General features: G+C 54.8%; 1 protein-coding gene across 3 annotated transcripts; it reads right to left on the bottom strand.

Annotated features, from left to right (window-relative positions):
* Positions 1 to 125: 125 nt before the first annotated feature.
* On the bottom strand, positions 126 to 22,111 carry prrc2a (proline-rich coiled-coil 2A). Of its 3 annotated transcripts, none has more exons than XM_030346964.1 (17): positions 21,989 to 22,111; positions 19,385 to 19,536; positions 17,259 to 17,436; positions 16,568 to 16,682; positions 16,149 to 16,230; positions 15,438 to 15,581; positions 14,808 to 15,043; positions 13,665 to 13,753; positions 13,166 to 13,311; positions 11,629 to 11,731; positions 10,341 to 10,533; positions 9,679 to 9,771; positions 8,721 to 9,345; positions 7,676 to 7,980; positions 6,888 to 7,266; positions 6,266 to 6,533; positions 126 to 5,658 (listed from the first exon to the last, which is right to left on the bottom strand). In XM_030346964.1, exons 2-17 carry the CDS (start codon positions 19,497 to 19,499, stop codon positions 2,511 to 2,513), a joined length of 6,219 nt encoding a protein of 2,072 aa, XP_030202824.1. In that variant the 5' UTR covers positions 19,500 to 19,536; positions 21,989 to 22,111; the 3' UTR covers positions 126 to 2,510. The 3 variants fall into 3 exon arrangements, with proteins under 3 accessions (XP_030202824.1, XP_030202825.1, XP_030202826.1); XM_030346965.1 differs by lacking the exon at positions 21,989 to 22,111 and adding an exon at positions 21,647 to 21,871; XM_030346966.1 differs by lacking the exon at positions 9,679 to 9,771.
* Positions 22,112 to 22,464: the final 353 nt, after the last annotated feature.

Raw genomic sequence — 22,464 nt, 5'->3', positions numbered from 1 at the left:
TAACCCTCAGATATTATAAATATACAATTATTCATTTAAATGTAATTAATTTGTGCAGGACAACAAAATACCTTTACGCATGGAAGTAAAGGAAAAAAGATGCAGCAAAGAACACAGACAAAGTATTTTCCTTTAAAACAAAAGAAGTTTATTTAACTTTTTCCTCTGTATAATTTTATTATAATAAGACACTTCTCTGCTTGTACATTGCTCCCTTAAACTTAAAAAAAATGGCAACATTTGTTTATGGGAATGTAAGTCGGGGGGTGGAGGGGGGCGGGGAGGGGAGACGAAACATACCAATATACATACATGTGTGTTCCTTTTAATAAACCATAAACGCTAGGTCAGTTCTGAAGCACGCCCGGTACCTTGGTAACGCTGGAAATATAGTACAATCTATTCAGTATTTCAGGAATACACCGTTTTTTTTTTTTTCTTCTTCTCTTAAACATGGGGTACATACACTATGGGCAGGTCGTTCAACGCTCAGGAGGGTGAAATGGGGGGGTTGGGGGGCCTGTGGCAGCCATACTGAGGTGATTCAGTGATTGACAGCACACCCGCGGTAGATGTGTTCGTAACTAAACTCACTGGAACGCGATGATTCCCCCCGATTCTGTTGTGATAAAAACCTCATGAAACAGAACAAAAAGAATGGTGACATGTCATTGTAGTAAGTTCATCGTTTTTTGGATGGTAAACACACAATTTCAATTTATATATATGGATGTCGTAAAGAAAAAGAAGCCATAATTATTCGTTCTGTTTGTTTTAAAATGACATGTGGCCAGACAACAGCAGGCGAGTGTACCCCGATCGAAGAACGCAATCCCCTCCAGGATATTACACAAACACACACACACACACCAAATGCCCTACTCACAACATCCAAGAGCCGAACTGAATAAAACTGTCATCAGTAAACAGAAGGAGAACCCCAACTTACAGAGGTGACCAACGGGGTGCAATCCTACATTTAAAAGGATGGGTGTGACACGCACACACATACACGCACACACACACACGCCTCTCTACTGAAAAGACTCGGGTAGAGGCCGGGGACAACATGATGATGTGAACTGCTGCGTGGTGATACCAGAGGGTCAGCCTCTCTGTGGTCGGCCGCCCCCCCGTCATGACAAAACCCCCCCAGAGGAGAAAAAAAGAAAGAAATACTTCCGCAAATCAAGGAGCCCTCCCTAGTGCACTCACTACGGCGCATGCACTCTCACACACGCACACACACACACGCAGGGCATCGGGGTGCCACAAGGAGTGCTTAATAAGAGTGACTTCAACCACCTAATCGGAGCATAAATCAATTTTGTTTCTAAATGTAACTAACGTTTTTTAACTCTTTCTCAAGGCGATATCGTGTCTTGGGAGGAGCCGAGAAAGAAAGTAATCGCCACCATGCGGTCAAGAAGTGATCCTTAAGGTAAACCAAAACAACAAAAACATCAACCCATGTGGTGGGGGGAGGGGGGCAGGCCAATGCTCCCCGGGAAGCTAGCAAGGTATCTCACGTACACACACATGGAGGAGCAGGTATGGGTGAAAGACCAGGGACCAAACTGAACACTGTCGTCTATGGGAACAAGCGGGGGGGGGGGGGGGGGGGGGGGGGGGGTATTAGTAGTACTCAAGTACTTCAGGAGCCGTACTGCAGGAGCAGTACTTCCGGAGTAATACTTCAGGAGTAGTACTTCCGCAGTACTTCCACCACGGTTTCTTAAGAGTCACAGTAACGCGATAAAGGTTTTCCTTCTCTTCAACGGGAAAACACAGGAAAGAGGAGGAGGAGGAGTAGGATAAAAACGAATTTAATAACCTGCTTTGCAGTAGAAGTAAAAAGAAAAAAGAAAACAATATGAATAATAATAACAAACCAAACGAATTCCCTCCCGGAACGGGGGCAGGTTGAGACACTACAGACAACCCAAGGCGTCAAAGAAACAGAACATGGGATTATTGTACAAGTGTTTTGTGTAAAAGCCGACTGCCGTCTTGTACTTCTCATGGAGGAGTGGGAGGGGGGGGGGGTGGCGGGGTGTGGGGCGGGGTGTGGGCGAACGTGACGCCATGTGACCGAAGTCCCGGCAACAGGGCAGAAAAACCCGTTCCGGGACGTTAAAAAATTCAGCCTACTTCAGATCGATTGAACCCCACCACCTCCCCGATCGCTTTAACACACGTCTGGATCTGTGTGCGTGCGTGTGGGTATGTGTGTGTGTTAGGTGGGGGCGGGGACACAAGGGGCGAGGTCTAAAAGAGGGTCGTGGTCCGGTTGAGTCCGGATGGGGGGGGGTGGGGGGTCACATCGGACGGCTGATGACGAGGAGGAGAAAGGAAGGTGCGGGCATCGAACGCGGACACCGCCTCCGTGCATACACACATCTCATGTGCCAATGTGGTAACGGAAGGTGAGGATCTGTTGGGAGGGGAGGGGGGGGGGGGGGGGGGGGGCTAGGAGGCGGGCCCTTTCTGAGAATAACAATAATTCACAATCACTTCCTATTCTTGGGGGAGGGCCAGTTACCGCGCCTCTCCCCACGGTTGCCACCTCCTCCTCCTCCTCCTCCTCCTCCGTTGCCCATTCCCCCTCCGCCGCCACCACCACCTCCTCCTCCTCCTCCTCCTTGTGAGCCGCGTGGGCCTCTACCGCCGCCTCCTCCGCCTCCTCCTCCTCCGGGAGCTCCGACCCTCCGGTTCTGACGCTCCATGCCGGGCCGCTGGCTGGAGAAGCTCCTCTTGTTGGCCGCGGACTCCTTCCCGGCCAGGTCGCGCTCCGCCGGACCTCCTCCCCCACCTCCTCCCCCTCCCCCTCCTCTGGACGGGTGGTGGTGGTGATGGTGGTGAGCAGGGGGGTAGGCCTTCCCTCCTTCCCTTCCTCCTCCTCCTCCTCCTCCTCCTCCTCCATCCCGCTCCCTGAACTCGGTGAAGTCGCTGCTCTCCGAGGCCGTCTCCCACTCCTCGTTGGCCTGGTCAGAGTTCTGGTTGGAGAAGTCGGGGGACTTGGCGCCGTGGGCGTGGATCTGGGGGCCCGCCTTGCCCTGGCTGTAGTGGTGGTGGTGCGGCGGCGGCGGCGGCGCCGGGGGGGCGTGGCTCCCGGCCGGCTGCCCGTTGTTGTTGGTGATGATCGCCGCGTTGTTGCTGGCGTTGTTGTTGTTGTTGTTCTGGGTGTTGAACCCGTCCTGGGCGCCGCCGGCGGCGGCCGGCCCCACGGGGCCCGGCCCGCCCCCGTTGATGCGGGCCGCGTTCTCCCGCTCCTTCAGCCGGCGGAACCGCGGCGGCTTGTCCTGCTGGTGCTGGGACCGACCGTGGCGCCGGCGGCGGCGCTCGAAGCCCCCGTCGGCGGGCACGGGCGAGTTGAAGCCCCGCCCGGCGGGGGGCGCCCCAGCGGACGCCGTCTGCGGCGGCAGGGGGCCTCCGTTCTCCGTCGGGACGGGCGGGGCGGTGGACCCGACGAGGGGGCCCGCCGCCGCCGCCTGGGGGGCTACCTGAGTGGGGGCGTGGCCTCCCTCAGACACCTTCTCCTTCTTGTCCCCGGGGACCCCTGTGCGGCTGGGGTCCTTGGGGCCGGGCGCCGGAGGCGGGGCCTGCTGCTGCTTGCGGGCGGGGGCGGCGGCCTTGGAGGACCAGCCGTGAGGGGCGGAGCCGGGGGGCACTCGGTGACTCCCGGGGGGTCCGCCGCCTCCCGCTACACCTCCTCCGCTCCGGTACACACCCCCCCCTGTGCCACCGCCACCACCCCGGCCCCTCCTGGAGGGCACGCCGCGGGGGGTGAACACCCGGGCCTGGGGGCCCCTGGGGGGGCCCGACGAGCCGGCGGGGTGGGCGGCGGCGCCGCCGGGGGCGTCAGCGCCGTTCTTGGCGGGGCCGCCGGCCTTGCGGGCGTCCTCCTTGTCCGACTGGCCCGGGTCGCTGGCGGGGCTGTCACTGCCCGTCTCCGACCCGCGCTGCCTCCTCCTCTTGGGGATCTCCTCGTACTCGGAGCCCTCGCTGCGCGTCTCGCTGCGGTTGCGGGCGCGCCCCGGGTTGTGCTGGGAGCGCTCGGCGCCGTGGTGCCGGCCGCCCTCGCCCCTCGCCTCCTGCTGGTGGTGGTAGGCGGAGGAGGCGGAGCCGGCGGGGGCCCGGTAGTCCCGGCCGCTCCGGCTGGCCACGCGGCCGCGCCCCGCCCCGCTGGCGGCCGCCGGCCCCGCCGCCGCCGTGTAGCTGCCGCGGTAGCCGCGGCCGCGGGCGTAGAACTCGCCGCCGCGGCCCCGGCTGGCCCGGCTGCTCCTGGAGGGCATGCCGGCGGGGTAGGGGGCCCCGGGGCCTCCTCCCCCCGCCGCCTCGAAGGAGCGCTCCCTCTCCCGTCGAGAGGAGGAGCCCGGGAACCCGGCGGGAGGTGCGTCGGGGTCTTTGGTGGCTCTGCCCGCGCCTCCTGCTCCTCCTCGCTCAGCGCGCTCCTTCCCTCCGTTGCGGGGCTTGGCCGGCGGCCCGGTCTCCTCCTTCCCGGGTCCCGAGGACGCGCTCTGTGGCCCCTCCTGTTTGGCCGCCGCTGACTGGCCGCCATCTTGCTCCTTGTCCTTCCCGGAGGCGGTCTTCTCCGCGCCTTCTCCCTCTCCTCCCTCCCTCTTCGTCATCGTCGTCGTCGTCTCCTTCAGCACGGGCTTCTTGATGGGGCCTGCCCGCTTGTTGGCTCCGCCCCCCGCGCCCTGATTGGACGCCTTGTGGTCGGCGGCGTTGGCGGTGTCGTCGGCGAGGGCGCCACGGGCGCTGTTCACGCCCCCCGGCCTCCTGTTGTGGGCGGGGCCTAGGGGAGTGGCGTTGCTGCTGCCAGGCCGCGGGCCCCACTGGGTCTCCATCTTGTGCTCCCGACCGCCCCTCGGGCCGCCCTTCTGCTGGCCGTGGGCGGGGCCGTGGGCGCCCGACTGGGAGGAGTGGGCCGCGTAGCCGGGGCCTCCTTTCTCCTGCTGCTTGCCCAGGCCGCCGCCCGCTCCTCTCTCCGCGGCTCCTCCCCTCTCTCCGGCCCCCTCGGCCTCCCTCTGGGCGGGGAGGTGTTGCAGAGCCTTGCCGCCGCCCTCCTCCCTAGCGGACGAAGACGACGAGGAAGAGGAGGAGGAGACGGAGGGCTGGTTGAGCAGCGAGGCAGAGTTTGGCTCCGCCTTCTTGGCCGCCGCCGCCTCCCCGCCTCTCTCGCGGCCGTTCTCTGGCTTGTGGGGGAAGCCGGGCTGCTGGGGCTGGTGGCCGTGGTGGTGGTGCGAGCCGCCCTCGATGGGCGACAGGTCCGCCCTGCCGTTGCGGTCGTAGTGGGGGTGGGGGTTGGCCCAGACCTGGCCCTGCTGGGGGCCCCGTGGCGGGGCCTCCTCTTGGTGGGTGAAGCCGTGCTGGAGTGCCCCTCTCTCGGGGCCCCGCTGGAGCTGCTGCTGCTGCATCCTGGAGCCCTGCTCGGGGAAGTTACTGTAGTTCCCCCTGCCGCCCATATAGTGATGCTGCTGCTGCTGCTGCTGTTGGTGGTGCTGCTGCTGCTGTTGGTGGTGGTGGTGGTGGGGGTGGTGGCCGGGGCCCTGAGGGGGTGGGGACGTCTGGCTGGAGGGGCCCGAGCCTGCGCTGGGCTGCTGGATGGGGCCCAGAGCACCATCCCTGGGGCGGTGAGGCGGGGTGTCACTCCTGGGGGGGAGAGAGAGTGAGGGGGAAGGGTGAGTTAAGTAACAGAGGTATACTGCATCTTGAGTCAGTCAGTCAATCCTCCCAATCAATCATTGGGAGGAGGATCATCTGGACATCATCATAACGTAACAGAGCAGGAGCTAGGGTGCTGGACTCCCCGTCGGCCACACTCTCCCTGAAGCTTTCTTAGAGGAAGACGCCCTCCTAAGACCTACCTGCTCATTGGTTCCATGCATCTAAATAAAGATGCTTCAGCAAAAAGCATCAACTAAATTACCAGAAAATACTTCAGAAATGTGAATCATTCATCTGGTCATTCAACGGTTGGTTCTTACGCACTTATTGCATGTTACACGTCCTGGCACTTAAAAATAGTTCTCTTCTCTGTAGCATTTTATCCTAGCTATCTTTGTTGTAAAAGGGAATTGGTTAACCTAACGATTGTAGGTGCTTGGTACTTCTTTCTATGTACTTCCTTACTGTACCGACAGCGACATGACGTTTGTCCTTTGTCTGGCAAATGTACTAGTCGTAAGTCGCTTTGGATAAAAGTGTCTGCTAAATGCCCTAAATGTAAATGGTTGTCCATCGCTGTGTGTGCCAGTACCTGGGCCTCTTCACCACCTCCTCTTCCTCCAGGATCTGCTTCTGCCTCAGCGGGGAGGTGAGCCCTCGACCCTCACCCCCCGCCCCCGAGAACGACTCCGCCACCCAGGCCATCTTCGGGTCCATGGGGGGGGTCCCACGATGGGGGTGGCCTTGGTGCTGCTGCTGCTGCTGCTGCTGTTGTTGCTGCTGCTGCTGCTGCTGCTGCTGGCGGTCGAAGGACTCCGATCCAGAACCTCCCGAGTCTGAGCGCTCACGCCCCATCAGGCCTGGGACGAGGACATGGAGGACCGGTCAGGATCACGGAGGCACGCCGTACCTTAATGTACTCAACGTACCTTACGTTTACTTAAAGGCTGAGTCAAATACCAACGTTGGGTAACTTAAGAAGTAAGACTAGTAGGTTGTTGAAGGGCGTTAATCTAGCCGAAAAATCAAAGCGGAATATCAAATATTCATACAAGGTGATACAGAGCGAGAACCAGTGACCAATGAGGTAGCTTTCCCTCGTCGAGCACTAAGTGTACCAAGTGTCGGGTACCAAACAAACATTTAATAAACAAATGATATGAGAGGGGGTTTGGGGGGTTGGTGCTACGTCTCGTTGACGCACTGTGACCTACCGGAGGGGTGGATGCCGGCGGGGTAGTACTCCATGGCGGGGGGGCGGCCTTGCATCATGCGCGGGTCCATGTAGGGCATCATCATCCAGCGGGGGTCGTAGTTCATGGGCAGGGGCTGGGGCCGGGCCATTGCGCCGGCCGGGTAGAGCTGGCCGCCCTGCTTGGCCCCCGGGGCCGGCTGGGGCGTGGGGCCCGGGGAGGGGCCCTGCTGCTGGGCCTGCTGCTGGGGGGGCAGCTGGCTCTGGGACACCTGGCTGTGCTGCTGTTGTTGGTGCTGCTGCTGCTGCTGTTGATGCTGCTGCTGCTGATGCTGCTGCTGCTGCTGTTGCTGCTGCTGCTGTTGCTGCTGCCACTGCTGCTGCTGCTTGAGAAGCTGCTCCTGTGGACGTAGAAGAGCGTAGGGTACGAGGGGATGAGGCACAAGGCATCGCTCGCCGATTGGTCATTAGCAAACACAGTGGAATGAAGAAGAGCTAAGCACGTTAGCTTTTCAATCGCGTCTGGAGCAGAGGACGTGGCACTTAGGGTGTGAGGACCAACACGTCTACAGTCTCACCTGCGGGCATCCCTGACCCCCCACCCCCCCTGCCTGTCACTCTGAATGAAATCTGTGGTCTGAATGACCCTGTCCAAACCAGCGCCAGACATTACCACTGGGAACACCGACACCATTATAGTACTGTCAGACTCTCGGGCCAGAAGGGTCCATTAATGGGCCTACGGTCGTATATTAAAGAGGCCCGACTCGTTAACAGTAATCTATGTGGGTAGTTAAACACGACGCTAACCTGCTGCTGTCTCTGGAAGCGCGGTGGGAGGGACTTCTGGTACTTGGAGTAGCCCTGGCCAGAGGGGGGTCCGTTGGCTGGACGGTTCGCTCCACCTCCACCTCCACCTCCACCTCCTGCTGCTGCTGCTGCCACCATGCTCTCCACCTTCACCGGATCAGCTCCTGCTGCTCCACCTCCTCCTGCCACCATGCGGACGTGGGCAGGAGCCAGCACCTCCTCCGCAGCCTCCCCCGGAGGAGGAGCTTCCAGAGGGGACTGGGGGGGCTGGAGGACGACCGGCGGGGGGCACGGCTGCTGGGCGTCTGCATCACACAAACACATTCATGGTCCTTAGCAGACGGTGGGGGGGGAAGAACCAAGAGCCACCGACGCAACAGTGACAAGGCATAGCTTTTACTATAACTCACCAGTGTTGGAGTCATGGCTATACCACCACTAACTCACCAGTGCTAGCTGTATCACCACTGACTCATCAGCGTTAGTCCCGGCTGTATCACCACTAACTCACCAGTGCTAGCTGTATCACCACTAACTCACCAGCGTTAGTCCCGGCTGTATCACCACTAACTCACCAGTGCTAGCTGTATCACCACTAACTCACCAGTGTTAGTCATGGCTGTATCCTCACTAACTCACCAGTGCTGGCTTAATCCTCACTAACTCACCACTGTTAGCTGTATCACCACTAACTCACCACTGTTAGCTGTATCACCACTAACTCACCACTGTTAGCTGTATCACCACTAACTCACCACTGTTAGCTGTATCCTCACTAACTCACCACTGTTAGCTGTATCCTCACTAACTCACCACTGTTAGCTGTATCCTCACTAACTCACCACTGTTAGCTGTATCCTCACTAACTCACCACTGTTAGCTGTATCACCACTAACTCACCACTGTTAGCTGTATCACCACTAACTCACCACTGTTAGCTGTATCCTCACTAACTCACCACTGTTAGCTGTATCCTCACTAACTCACCACTGTTAGCTGTATCCTCACTAACTCACCACTGTTAGCTGTATCCTCACTAACTCACCACTGTTTGAGTCGTAGCTGCTGCTGCTGTTGGCCCTCTGCCTGTCGGGGGCCCCGGGCACGACCGCGGCCGGCACCGACAGCAGGGGGGGCTCGTCGTGGGGCACGCAGGGCGAGCCGGGCTGGCTGACGTTGGGCGAGGACGCCGAGGCGGACAGGGAGGGGGTGGGGCTTCCAGCGGTGGCGACCGTCGAGTTCCCGTCCAGGCTGGGGGTCTTGCTGCCGCCGCCTCCTTCCCCTCCGCTGGATCCACCGCCACCTCCACCTCCTCCTCCCGCTGGCGCCGCCCCCCCCAGCTGCTGCTGCTTCTCGTCCAGCCTCTTCAGCTTCTCGGCGCAGGCCGCGCGGCGCTCCTCCTCCATGCGGCGCTCCTCCTCCTCGCGGCGGCGCCGGGCGCGCTCCACGGCGGCCGAGATCTCGGTGGACGACTGCTTGCGACGCTGGCGCCAGGTCTCGTCCTCGTCCTCGCCCTGGGGCCCGGGGCCAAGGAGGCTGGGCGGGGCGGGGGAGGCCCCCGAGGGGCCGCCGGCCGGGGCCGCCGACTGCTGCTGCGGCTGCTGGGCCGGGCCTCCGCCGGGCTTCATGGCGCCCGCTGGGGGCGGAGCCGACTGGTTCTGGGGGCGGTCCTACGGGAGGGAAGGGGGAGGGGTTTAGGCGGAGGACTCTGGAGGCTAAAGGAGCGTGCCGTGACTCGTGATGGGGGCTTCTGCAGTGCGTTGGAACGGGCGGGGTTGGATGGAGGACGCAAACTAAAAATAAATAATTGGGAATATGACGAACAAAAAAATCTGGCGATAAAAATTAAAAATAATAATAAAAAAAAGTTCAAATCCGTCCCTAAATCAAAATGATAATAAGTTACCTGATAAATAAAATCTATAAAAAAATGAATTAATTAAAAAATTAATTATGGGTGGTGGATGCCGGACGACCACATGAGGGCCCATCCAGGGATCTACCTGTCGGTAGTAGGAGTAGGGCCCCTGTCCCAGCGCGGGGCCAGGTGGGGGGGAGGGCTGCTCCCGGGGGCCACCCAGTCCTGACCTGCGCCCCTGTGCACAGGCAGCCCACTGTTAGACCATCGCCACGCTGAAGCACTACACTGACACACACACACAGTAACACCACTACACTGACGCACACTGACACACACTGACACACACACACACACACACGCACACTGCCCGGCAGCTGCTGCTCCGGCCAGGTGGTTTGGTGACAGGACGACCGGTGGAATGGGTTTTAACAGATCAAGCCTCCAGCATGAGGGTTGTTGGGTTCAGGGATGATTTATACTTTGTGGGTTGCTACGGCAACAGCAGAAGCCCGCAGTGCCGGCGACATGGACCTCTCCCGACAACGTGGAAACAACGTTTCCTTTCCCGCACCGTTCACCAGTTCATTTTTACATAACGAGATGGGCACACGTGTTCAATCGTGTACCGCGTCTTAACATCGTCATAAACACGGCACTGGATCTGGGACGTTTTAGGTGAATCGCGACGCAGTACCCTAAACGTCTTCGTCGGTGAAGACGCCCATGACGGCTTTCTCCGCAGAGGTACAACCGAGGCTCTTGGGCCATGTTTCGCCGACCGCCGCGATTGGCTTCTCATTCTACCTGGTGATTGGCCGGAGGGCCTTGCCCGCCCCATCCGGCTCCGCCCTCCTCGGCCCGGGCTGGCTTGCTGGAGGGCGGGGGCTGCGGGCCGTCGTCTGCGCTGGAGGGGGGTCCGCGGCGCGGCTCCCCCCCGCTGTCGGAGGCCCGGGAGCGGGAGGCCTGGGGAGCGCCGTCCTGGGGCCTCTGGGGGTCCCTGAGGGGGGGAGGACGAAGAGGAGAGACACGTCAGAACACACAACGGGTGGGGAGGTGGAACCGGGTGGGGAGGTTGAACAGGGTGTGGAGGTGGAACCGGGTGGGACCATAGAGACAAGAGAATATAATAAGACTTAATAGATAATAATAATAATCATACATCAGAACCAGCAGCACCTCCAATAAATGCCGAACACGACTAAACTGCCACCATGAGCCAAACCGCAACACATTTGTCCAACCGGGCTCCACATATACTGTGAAATTGATGTTATGGATTCAGTGATTTTACCAGAGGCTTCAGTCGAAGGTGACTTGCAATGAATGCAAATGTAAGATTAGTTAAAACTGAATATCGAGGTTGGGAAATAGAGATTCACCATCTCGACTATCCTGCTGCCCTCTCTATATTCATGTGCAGCGGAAGATCCATTAGATGAAACTCTGAGACGACGATCTCACAACGCCCAGTCTTTCATGACACGGACAATGTCCTCAGTCCCTTTGATTTCCGTCCATCCATCCATCTACCATGACATGGTGTGTTCCTCATGCTCATAAAAGAGCTACGCCCTCATACAAGAAGTACCCCACCCAGTATCAGGACGTAGTTGAAAGAGCCGTAGGGTAAACACTCGAACGGTGGTCAATGGTCTGTTTCCGCAGAAGGAGAACCCCCATAGCAGAAGGAGAACCCCCATAGCAGAAGGAGAACCCCCATAGCAGAAGGAGAACCCCCATAGCAGAAGGAGAAACCCCATAGCAAAAGCAGGGACACATCTTGAGCTTGCCGCATGAAAGTCAGTATTTCCCGCAGAAAATGTGTGGTGGACCACTGATGCTTATTTTCATGCAGGCTGTCAGACTGTTGCTTTGCAGCCTGATCTATACACTCAGAGTGAATGAACTTTAGATTATTTGACGTCTTAGTTAAGGCGGAGGGCCCGTGTTGCTTAGGCGGCCGCCCCAGCTGTAAAGTGCTGACGGTAAACCCTGAAAGCCCAGCACTGGTGTGCGCCCTTCCATAGGGGCACATTAAATATTTGTTGGGGTCTGTGTCGCCCGTGGACGTGTGAGTGACAGCTCGCCGTACCGTGGGCCGTTCTTGCTCTCGCTGCGCTCTTCGTCGCCCTCCTCCTCGCCTTCGTCGTCGCTGAACTTCAACTTGGCCGAGTAGTCGATCTCCTCGTGTGCCCCTGGTCACACAGACGCAGACAAACACACAGAGCCAATCACAAGGCAGGGTTAGGGAATGCGGTTGAACCGTTGCCATGGGTTAACAAACAAACAAGCAAACAAACACACAGCGTTGGCCCGGAGGACAGACGAATGCAGGGTAATTAACAGTTAAACTCACACACCGACCAACCGGATCGGACTTGTTCATGTATTACTATGTTTAATTTTAGGTGTCCTTTTGTGCCTTTGTGGACAGCGCCCATCTGTCGTAGTTACGTTTGTTTTTGCATCATTATATGAACATTGCAACTACTCATTGTGTATGCAGAAACTGTTTCTGTACTTTTTAATTCCACTATTGTGCCATCAGTGAAAAAAAAAATCCCACCTGGGATTAAGAAAGTACCATCTTATCTCAGACAGACAGGTAAGTGGCTTGAGGAAGAGTAGAGTGACATGTAGGACATTTCCACCCCAGAGTGCTAGTATTATGGGATGGCTCTATCCTGCTGACCAGCCACGATGGGTCAGTGGATGTGTGAGCAAAGCTCAAACGCGAGCCAGCGAATCATCAACTGATCAAACATTTAGAGGCTAGAGAGGTGGGCCAAACTTAAGTATGGCATATATACCAGTCGTCAGTACATCTTATTAAACATTCAGAGACCCGAACTCTGACACTGTCTGGTATGGGGAAGAACGTTGACACGAGCCTGGAAGGAGTGGGCACTCACACAGGAACCGTACATATCCTTTGACTTATATTTTACACTTCTAGTTTACGATTTGACGGACAAAGTGACTTTTATTCCGTGCAGCACGACTGAATTAATAAAATAAAATGTATTATGCATTGTTCTTATAAAATACCCCTCCTGGGGGCTTTACGTTACGCGTGTCGTCAGAAGTCGTTGCAGTAAGTTAAAAGCAGCGTCTTGTGTTTTACCAGCATATGAATAGTGGCGCATTGCGAGCACAGCTCAGCTTTCACTGCCAGCAACAAGGTGCAGTCTGTGAGGAAGTGTGTTCTGGTTGCTAGGATGAGTCAAAGCACTTACCGGTGCACAATGCCTTCTGTTCAGCCCTACACGCAGACATTGCTCAGCTGAGCAACACAATGCATCGTGATGGGTGAAAGGCTTATACGGCCACGCCAATACACACGCCAAGAAAGATAATGTCTGTAATGTTTGTTTTAGTGAGTCACATGTTTGTGTGCTTTCATGCTTCTTTCCAAGTATGTGCATGCAAGCCTGTGTGTGCACACATATGTGCACTCATATGTGTACATGTATGTGTACATGTATGCTTGCAAACGGGTGTCTTTCAATGTGTGTTGCAAACGTGCGTGTGCAGCTGTGTGGGAGTGTGTGCCCGTGCGCGTGTCTTGAGTGCGTGCAGGGTTCGTGTGCGTGTGTGCATGTTGACTGCACTGCGGCGCCCCAGCTGACCTGCCCAGCCCTCGTCTCCGTCGTGGTCCAGCTCGTCCAGCTCCTTCAGGTCGTCCTGCTTCAGGATAGAGGGTCGCTTCGGCCCCTCGCCGCCTCCGCCGCCACGGGGCCCACCGTGGGCCCTGCCGTCCGGAGCCCGGGCGAACCTGCAGGGAGAGGAGCGCGCCTTAAAGCATCCCCATACACAGACCACCTGAAGCCGCTCGGACACTGGGCCCTCCTCTAGATAGGCAGCTCTGATCGCCTACTCTGCATTTTAATATTGAACGATTATTATTGAGTGACCCCAGTAAAACTTTAGGGATTCTTGTTTTACTCCTCAGCTGAACAGTGAATGGTTTAGATCCCCAATGATCAGAGTTATTTAGAGGAAAAGGCCTAACTCACATACACACACACACACACACACACACACACACACTCCATCCAGTGTCCCAATTAACATCCCCATTAACCCCACACACACACACTTTATCAATGGAGGGTTCAGATCTCTTACCTGGGAGGAGGCCCGTCACCTGGCCCTTGGAACCTGTAGGGCCCTTGGGGGCCGTATTGGGCCGGGAAGGGCATGTAGGGAGAGTACATCTGGAGGGAGGGCAGGAGGAAGAGGAGAGAGTGTTATTGGATCATCCACACACTGCATCACAATTTCTCAAGGACCCAAACATACGTGGAAACACACTGCATTTTATATTTAAGACTAGGAATATATACCTCTTTATGTGAAGCATATTCTAGATACACGCATAAACACCCCGTGTGTGCTTTTTACTGAATAAATGTGGAGCGAATATGGACCATCTATTTGCTGCCCTGTTTTCGGCTACCTGGTTGACCCCTCTGGGATCAATTAGGACCCATCTCTAGCTCCAGAACTCATTGTACCACAACCAGCTATAGAAGAACAGCCCATTCACACCAGAGGGGCTTCATTAGATGCATGAGAGTGCAGAAAGGGACAGTATGACTGCAGCAGCAGCAGCAGCAGCAATTCTGCAGCATTTCACTGAATTCGTGCACTGCAGCGGCAGGTTTGTCAGTTGAGGTAAAGGTGATCCCTGTGGGAGGGGAGATGGATAGGAGGCAGGAGACGCAAAATAGGTAGTAGAATGGAGATGAGCTGGGTAGGAAGCAGGAGAGGAGAGCTAGGTAGGAGATGGAGGAAAAGATATGGATAGGTGCCAGGAGACGCAAGATAGGCAGGAGACAGGAGTAGAAATGGGTAGGAGACAGCGGATGAGATGGGATAGGAGACAGGGGATGAGTTGTGTAGGAGATGAGAGATTGGTAGGAGATAGGGGATGAGTTGGGTAGGGGATAAGAGGCAGGTAAGAAATAGGGGATGAGTTGGTTAGGAGATAATAAGACAGGTAGGAAATAGGGGAAGAGTTGGTTAGGAGATAATAAGACAGGTTGAAATAGGGGATGAATCGGGTAGGGGATGGGTAGGGTGGGGGATGATTTGGGTAAGGATGAGAGCTGGGTAGGAGATAGGAAATGTTAAGACAGTTGGAATTAGTTCGGAGACAGGAGATGGGGGGGGGTATTAGGATGTAGGATACGGGTAGGATATAGGAGGTGGTAGAAGGGGTAGGAGATGAGTAGGAGATGGGAGATAGGAGAGCAGGTGGGGACTTACGAAGGGGGGCATGATCCCTCTGTAGGCAGGGAACCCGGGGCCAACCGGGGGCTGGGGTAGGGGCAGAGCGGCGCTGCCTGCCGGCGCGTTTCTAGGGCCTCCCGGGCCCTGGTGGTTCTGAGGGGGGCCCTGGGGTCCCCCCTCCATGGCTAGGGCCCCGCCACCCTCTGCCCCCCCTTCGCCAGGCGGTCCGGGCGACGGGCCTCGGCCGCCACCTTCCCGCCAGTTGGTAACGTCTGAGGAGGAGGTCAGAGGTCAGCGACAGTACGCAACAGCGGACATCACGCCAGAGATGACATAACATTTAAAATAAGTATTTTATCATATTGTATCATGCTGATAAATAACATTAGTGTTAATAATAATACATTGGTTTCAAGTTTTAAATACTCTTTACAGACATTGCACAACTTCCGTGATCGCCCAACGTGTGCATCTTAATCCCACGTCACCGACGCGTACCAAACACTCATTATCGTCCCCCGTTTTAAACCCCAAAGCCCCCTGGTGCGTCACGCGCTCATCGGGGACATCGCTTGAACCCTCGACGCCTCAAACTAGTCCCTGCTGCCAGGCGGCCCGAAGGCTGGGACGCTAGCGTGGGAGGCCTGTGATTGGCCGGGTACTCACTCTGTGGGCGGAGGCTTGGTCCGGGCCCAGACCACTGATCGGCAGTGGCCCCGTCTCTGCCAGCCTTGTCCTGGTCGCCAGCCGCCTGCAGGGTGGGAAATTCCTCGCGAGAGAATGGCGACGGTTGGCTTGATCCCTTTCCACCTGCAGAGGACGCAGTGAGACGGCTTAAACACTAGGGCTGGGTAGAAATATCGATTTAATTTGAATTTTAGGTAATTTTTTTTGCAATTCCTTTCTAATTTCAAAATTGCACTTTTGAGACTCGAGACACTTTTGTTTAAAGCGCAAGTTTAAACTGTCCAATGTACAAGTTTGCACTTAAAACCTGTTGTTTAAGATGAAGAGAAAAATTCAAGTACATTTGTATTTTGTAACACAGTTGAGCCATTTTCATTATTTAAGAGCAGATTAATCGAATCAAATCGTGATTAATCGACTCAGAACCTTATGAATCGAAATAGAAACGATTTAGGAAATTGGCCACGATACCCAGCCCTATTAAACACACTGGCGTTCTTAAATTAACGGCTCTTATGTGTACGCCCAACCATGGAAATACATCTCACACACACAGGGAGTTTTGAAGCCAGTTAAGTCTCTCTCCGTCTCGCACGCACGCACGCACGCAGACACACACACAACACACGTCCCTCTCTCTCTAAAACACACACTCTAAGTGTTTAAGAAGGGGGAGACCGGGGGACCCACCATCTCCTTGAGCTCCATGTGTAACACTGGCCTGTGCCCAGGACCTTGCCCCTGCGGCCAGGCCCGTGGTGGGAGCCGGGACCTAGGGGGGGAGGGAGCAGATGTCAGCGGGTGGTCCATTTGATCATTGGAAATAGGCTTTTATGTTTATGCACCACATATGCGAGTTCTGCCTCGCGACACTTGATTCCTTTTAAATGCGGTCTCGACATTTCTGTTTGCTGCAGCTTTGAATTCAATGCATGTCTGCGTCTGTGCATTGATTATTTGCCCTCTTGTAACATTTCCCCCTTTCTAAAGTTAGGAAATGTATGCAATTTCGTTTTTTAAGTGCTTCCTTCTTTTTTCAAGTCTTCCAATGATTGTCTTTTTTTGCGTGTGCGCATCCGTGTGTGAGTGCACGTGTTGGGGGGGCCCACCTCTGGGGGCGGAGGGGTGCTGGGCAGGGTCTGGACCGGTGTCTGTGAGGCTGCAGGCGTCGGTGAAACCCCAGGCGGCGGCAACTCCGGCGGCTGTGCTGACAATACATCGGTACTGAAGAGAGGGGAGGAAGAGGAGGTGGAAGAGGGAGGAGGAAGAGGAGAGTAAAGAGGGGATGTGGAGGAAGATGAGGATATCAAGAAGGAGAAGAGGAGAGGGAGCAGAGTGTTGAAGATGGGGTTATTATTACATATTTGTAGTATCAATACTTTAATACATTATATGTAGATTTAGTTCAAAAAAAGAGGCAGACAGAGATAGACCTACAGAGAGAGAGACCTATGGAGACAGAGAGAGAGAGACCTATGGGGACAGAGAGAGACCTATGGAGACAGAGAGACCTATGGAGACAGAGAGACCTATGGAGACAGAGAGACCTATGGAGACAGAGAGAGAGAGGGAAAGAGACCTATGGAGAGAGAGGGAGAGAGGCCTATGGAGACAGAGAGACCTATGGAGACAGAGAGAAAGAGGGAAAGAGACCTATGGAGACAGAGAGAGAGGGAGAGAGACCTATGGAGACAGAGAGACCTATGGAGACAGGGAGACCTATGGAGACAGAGAGAGACCTATGGAGACAGAGAGACCTATGGAGACAGAGGGAGTGTGCGAGCGAGGACGGCCCTCTACCTCTTTGGGTCTGCTGGGTCCTGCTTGCTTGCCCATCCTGTGCCGTCTCTGGGAACGAGGGAGACGTTGGGATCGTTGCCTTTGTTCTCGGCCTTCAGACTGGGCAAGTTGGCGGGGGGGGGCATGCGCCGCGCGGAGGCAACTTTACCAAGAGACTGCAGGCCATGGCGGGGGGGAACTGATGGAGAGAACCCGGACGGACACGGGGAGACAGACAGATGGGGGGGGGGGGGGGGGGGGGGAGAGACAGCGACAGAGAGATCGAGATCGAGAGACAGAGAGAGAGATAGAGAGAACAAGAGAACGAGAGACAGAGAGAGAGAACGAGGGAGATGGAGAGAACGAGAGAATGAGAGAGAAAGAGATATATGGAGATAAGGGGAGATGGAGAAAGAAGCAGAATGAGGAAGAGACACAGACACAGAGAGCGAGGGGGGGGGGGGGGGGGGGGGGGGGGGTACCGGGGAGATGGAGGAGCATTAGCAAATGAGGACACTGCAATTCGACACCGACGAGAAAAAAAAAAACTCCACAGGGAGCAGAGCTCGCTGCTGACTTGGCTGTACGCGCGGAGAGGAGAGCGGGAAGCGGAAGCTCTCGGAGACACCGGCCAGTAAGGATTAGACGCTTGAGAAACACTGGAGCCCCAGTCTCTCCCGCTCTCCCGGGTCACTTAAAAGCCTTGATAGACTATTTAACAATCTAGTCTTTCAGCAGAAGCTTTTATCCAAAGCCACTCGCAGTTTGTTCAGATGCATGCCATTAAGGAGTGTGCGGGAGAGTGAGGGGGGTCAGGCCTCTTGCCTAGGACTGCCTTCACGCTAGGCTGCTGGTAAGGGGGGTGCCAGCCTTTGGAGAACAGCCTCTCTACGGTGCGACAGACGGGGGGTGAGGCCTATGGTTTGGAGGCTGGATCCTGTGCGGAAAAGGAGCTTCCATCTAGGTGTGGGGTCCAGTGCCGTCTCACTATCATGATATCATTCCCCCTTCAGGGCCACTGTTACAATACAAGCTCTCTGGTTCATCTCTCCCACGTGTGTGTTATTAATCCCGAAAAGATATAGTGTGATCCGGGGACAAAGCCTTGGGAGTATGGGGCTGGGCTTCAAGCGTCTGAAACGGGACCTCTTGTCGATGGTCGGGTGAAATCAGCACCACCACTTCCAGGGGGGAAATAGGCAGATCCTGCACTAATCTGCAGCTGGAGCCAGTGCAGCACCACTATACCCAGGCCAAGACTGATAACGAAACCAAAACAGATTCCCAGACTAAGAACAAGTCCCAGGTTAAGACCATGGTGTGTTATGACTGCAAGCAGAGGCGATATACAAGGCCTGGGGGGGACTATACTTCTCGTTACATCATCGGCAGGAGGTGCAGAAGAAAAACGTCAACAATGAAGTTTAACCAAGTCTTTTAAAGACACTTAACCCTGACTGCTCCTGACGAGCTGGCTGTCGCCTTGCATGGTTGACTCTGCCGTCGGTGTGTCAATGTGTGTATTAACCGATGTAAGTCACTTTGGATAAAAGCGTCTGCTAAATGCCCTTATTGTAATTGAAAATATTTTGCATTGCATGCATGGACACGTCTCTTCTCAGCTACTTCACAGTAGACCAAAGATCTTCAGGAGCACGAAGGATGTTACGTTTGCAGCCTTATGTTAGGAATGCTAGAAATAACATTCCTATTCTTTTCGGTTGACACTTTGAATGCAAAATCAATCGGGGCGATGTTGACACGAGATGAGCCGTGTTAGGACCACTCATCTTGGTGCCAACCCTCTAAGGCATCTCATTAATACTACTTACTATTGAATCATTCAGCGGCAGCTTCCAGTGCATTTAAGATGCATGTCATTAATGAGCAGGTAGGGGGTTGCGCCGGTTCTGGCTTAGACTACCGCCCAGCTATTTCGGCGGTCTTGCCTGGAGGAATCCTACAGCAAGACGGCCCTTAAACCGATCCTGCTCCATAATGACTTTCCTACTGAATATCCACTGTGGTTTTTGATCAAAGCGTGTCTCCTAAACGCCGGAGTGGCTGCCGTGGTGCTGTTGCATGGATTTGTGCGTGAGAAGGAGATGGTTGTAGTGTGGTGGGAGGTGGAAAGGAGGGATACCTACCAACAGGCTTTTGTGCTTCAAGGCTTTTTCCTTTGTATGTATCAAATAGGTTGAGAGACGCATACTTGGTTTTGCCATCCTTCCCCTTTGCAGTTTGCCCAGAGCGCTCTGACATTGCGCTGTCCGCTCATTGAGTATGGTGAGCCCTGAGACTGGGTGGAGAGAGGGGGGGACAAGAGAGACAGACAGAGACAGAGAGAGAGAGAGAGAAGCGAGAGAAATAGAGATATAGGAAGGGAGACATGGAGAGAAAGCACAGGGGGGGGGGGGTGTAGACAGACGTGGGGAGAGACAAAAATACATTATAAGATATGGAGAGCGAGAGACATTTGAAACGTGGTATGCATGAAAGCAGACAACAGTCATCACACACGGAACTGTTGAGAACAAGCCTCTGTGCAAGAAGCATAACACTTAAAACGACTGCAATTACTACTGTTGTACATTACACCTCAGTATGTACTAAAGACAAGGGGGGCAAGCATCCAAAGCATGGATGACACATTATGGAGCAGATTATTTATCTCTCCCTCTCCATCTCCATCGATCCCTTGCCTTGACATGGAAGTTGTCTCCATGGCAACATCTGCCCAGCACATCATTAAAAAACACACTGTTCTGACAGCGGCCCAATTCATACACATTTCACTAGATGCAACGGGAAAAAAAACAACACGTTATGTGCCCTGCTGTAACGTTGCTACGCACATTGCCCTAGGCCTTCTACAAAGCATCACGTTCGTGCAAAACATGTTATTCACACACACAACATGTTCTGAACGTAACCCCTTAAGACGATTGCTCTATCACAACGTCATTGTCAACGCCTGCTGATTGACAGGTACGTGCGATAGATTGGTGGGACGGGAACCCGACAGTGGGAACATCCTCAGCATCCCGAGTGGAAGCAGCATACTGTGTCTCGTTACACAACACACCGCCAACCGTGGAAAACGGTGGCAACGGGCACGGAGTGGCGTGCCGCTTATTATACAGTTACGACGGCGCACAACACGAAACGCAGCGGTGCCCGGTAATGACCGGAGTTATTAACGAACCGGCCAATATGCACCGTAAACACAGCGTCGTAGGTTCGTCCCCGGCCATTGTTTTCCATGGCACTGCCCCCGAGAGCCACAAGGCCGATGAGATTAGAAAATTAGGTCGTAGGACGGTTGCAAACTAAACGTTAAGGGATTAGCAATGCGACGACTGCAACACAAGGGCCTTCAAAATCCCCATAGTGTGAGCCGTGGTACGGGCAACACGCATCACCGGTCCCCGGGAGTCGGGACGCAGGCCGCCGGGACTATCACAACAACCTGCCCCACAGTTACACGTTGTTCCAAGGCGACACATCTGAACAATGCACATCAAAATGTGTGTTTTTTTTTTAAACACATTGCATGGTTTATTCGCCCAGTGCTAACTGGCTGCCCAGCTCGGAGGAGGGCCGCGGACGGCACCTCGGGAGGGGGGCGGCCGAAGGTTCATAATTTCCCCCAAACTACGTGCAATAACCCCGACAAGCCACCCCGTCTCATCTGGTCAGATCCGTGTCTAGATTACACACACCGTGACAGGTGCCGGTGGGTTTATAATCCACCCACAGCGACGAGGCGATGGATGTGATTTAATACGGAGAACAACACAAAATGGCGGTGAGGATAGGCCTCGCTTTAGCTCCGGAGCTACACCAGAACCGGGCTGTCCACCGCCGGGAACCAGCCCGCTGACCCCCCCCCGGCATGGCCTCAACGCGTCCCACACAACAACAACACACACGTTATCATCCTCTCCACTTAGTTAAAGCCGGTTATGAAAACACCTGGAGTGTGTAGTACCGCAGCACAGCCGGCATTACACGACCCGACCAGCTAAACAGCAACAGCAACACAGCATCATACCGAGCTTTGCTCCCGGTCGTACTCTTCGCATAAAAGAGCATTTAAACACACGGGGTAACAGGGGAGATCCCGGGTGCCTCGAGGACACCACTGATCATAAGTGTGTATATTTCGGCCGACACCAGCTCCCACACACGCAGAATCAAACCGCGGCTGCCCCGACACTAGCATTAGCCTCGCTAGCTAACAACGGCGGAGAATCGGTTTTATACCGTGAAATAGACTCGACCCGGACTAAATGTTCCCCGTGCCTAACGGCGATACAACGGCGCAGTTTAGTGGGGTCGCTCGTCCGAGTGTCCATATGTAAAGGACATATGAGTGTAAAAGACACCTTTTGATAACAAGCACCAACCTGTTCTTGTCCCGACTCGTCTCGAGGTTGTATCGCAGAATAATGAGGTTAGCTCTGCTGCGTAGCCTCCTAGCTAGTCGTCGGTAAATGCTAACCGCTAAGCTAACTGCCGAGCGGCGTTGGGACGTCGTTAGCTCTGCTGCGTAGCTTCCTAGCTATTCGTCGCTAGATGCTAACCGCTAAGCTAACTTTACCGAGCGGCGTTGGGACGTCGTTAGCTCTCCCGACCTCGGGGAGATTTAGCTCTTCAGTTGGGGTTTAAACCGAAGAACCAGGCGACCTGGAAGTAATATCACCCAATAAAACACATTGAAGGATAAGGTTTTTTAAAAAGCTGCTTACTTGTACTCGTTTCTTTTCCCGCAAAAAAATGAAAAAGGGAAAAACAAAATGTTAGAGTGGGCTCTGCTGGCTACCCGATCCGTCGATACAAGAGCCGTCAGCGGCTACTGGGTGACACCGTGAGATGGGTGCCGCTTGGGACCTCGAAGACCAAACCATGGAACAATCCGTCCAGGATTTTTTTTGGCGAATTGTTTATTTGTAAAAAATAAATAATATGCGTTGAAATAGTAACCACTGTGCACCATGTTTATATAAGGTGTTTAAAAAATGAAATGCACACTGTAACGTTTTGAATATAGTCTTTATTTATTTAAAAAGTATATCCATCTCCAATTTAAACTATTCATATTAACATTATAACCATGGCAAAAGTGCATCCTGCACTTGGCCAAAAAGCTTACAAATACAGAATTGAGATACATTCGTGTTCCCATCTTCTTCAAATTGTGCTATCAATCATGTTGTATTGTATA

Source organism: Gadus morhua, chromosome 22, assembly GCF_902167405.1.
Source record: "Gadus morhua chromosome 22, gadMor3.0, whole genome shotgun sequence".
NCBI classification, from domain to species: domain Eukaryota; kingdom Metazoa; phylum Chordata; class Actinopteri; order Gadiformes; family Gadidae; genus Gadus; species Gadus morhua.
This window is presented reverse-complemented; position numbering and strand designations above follow the sequence as displayed.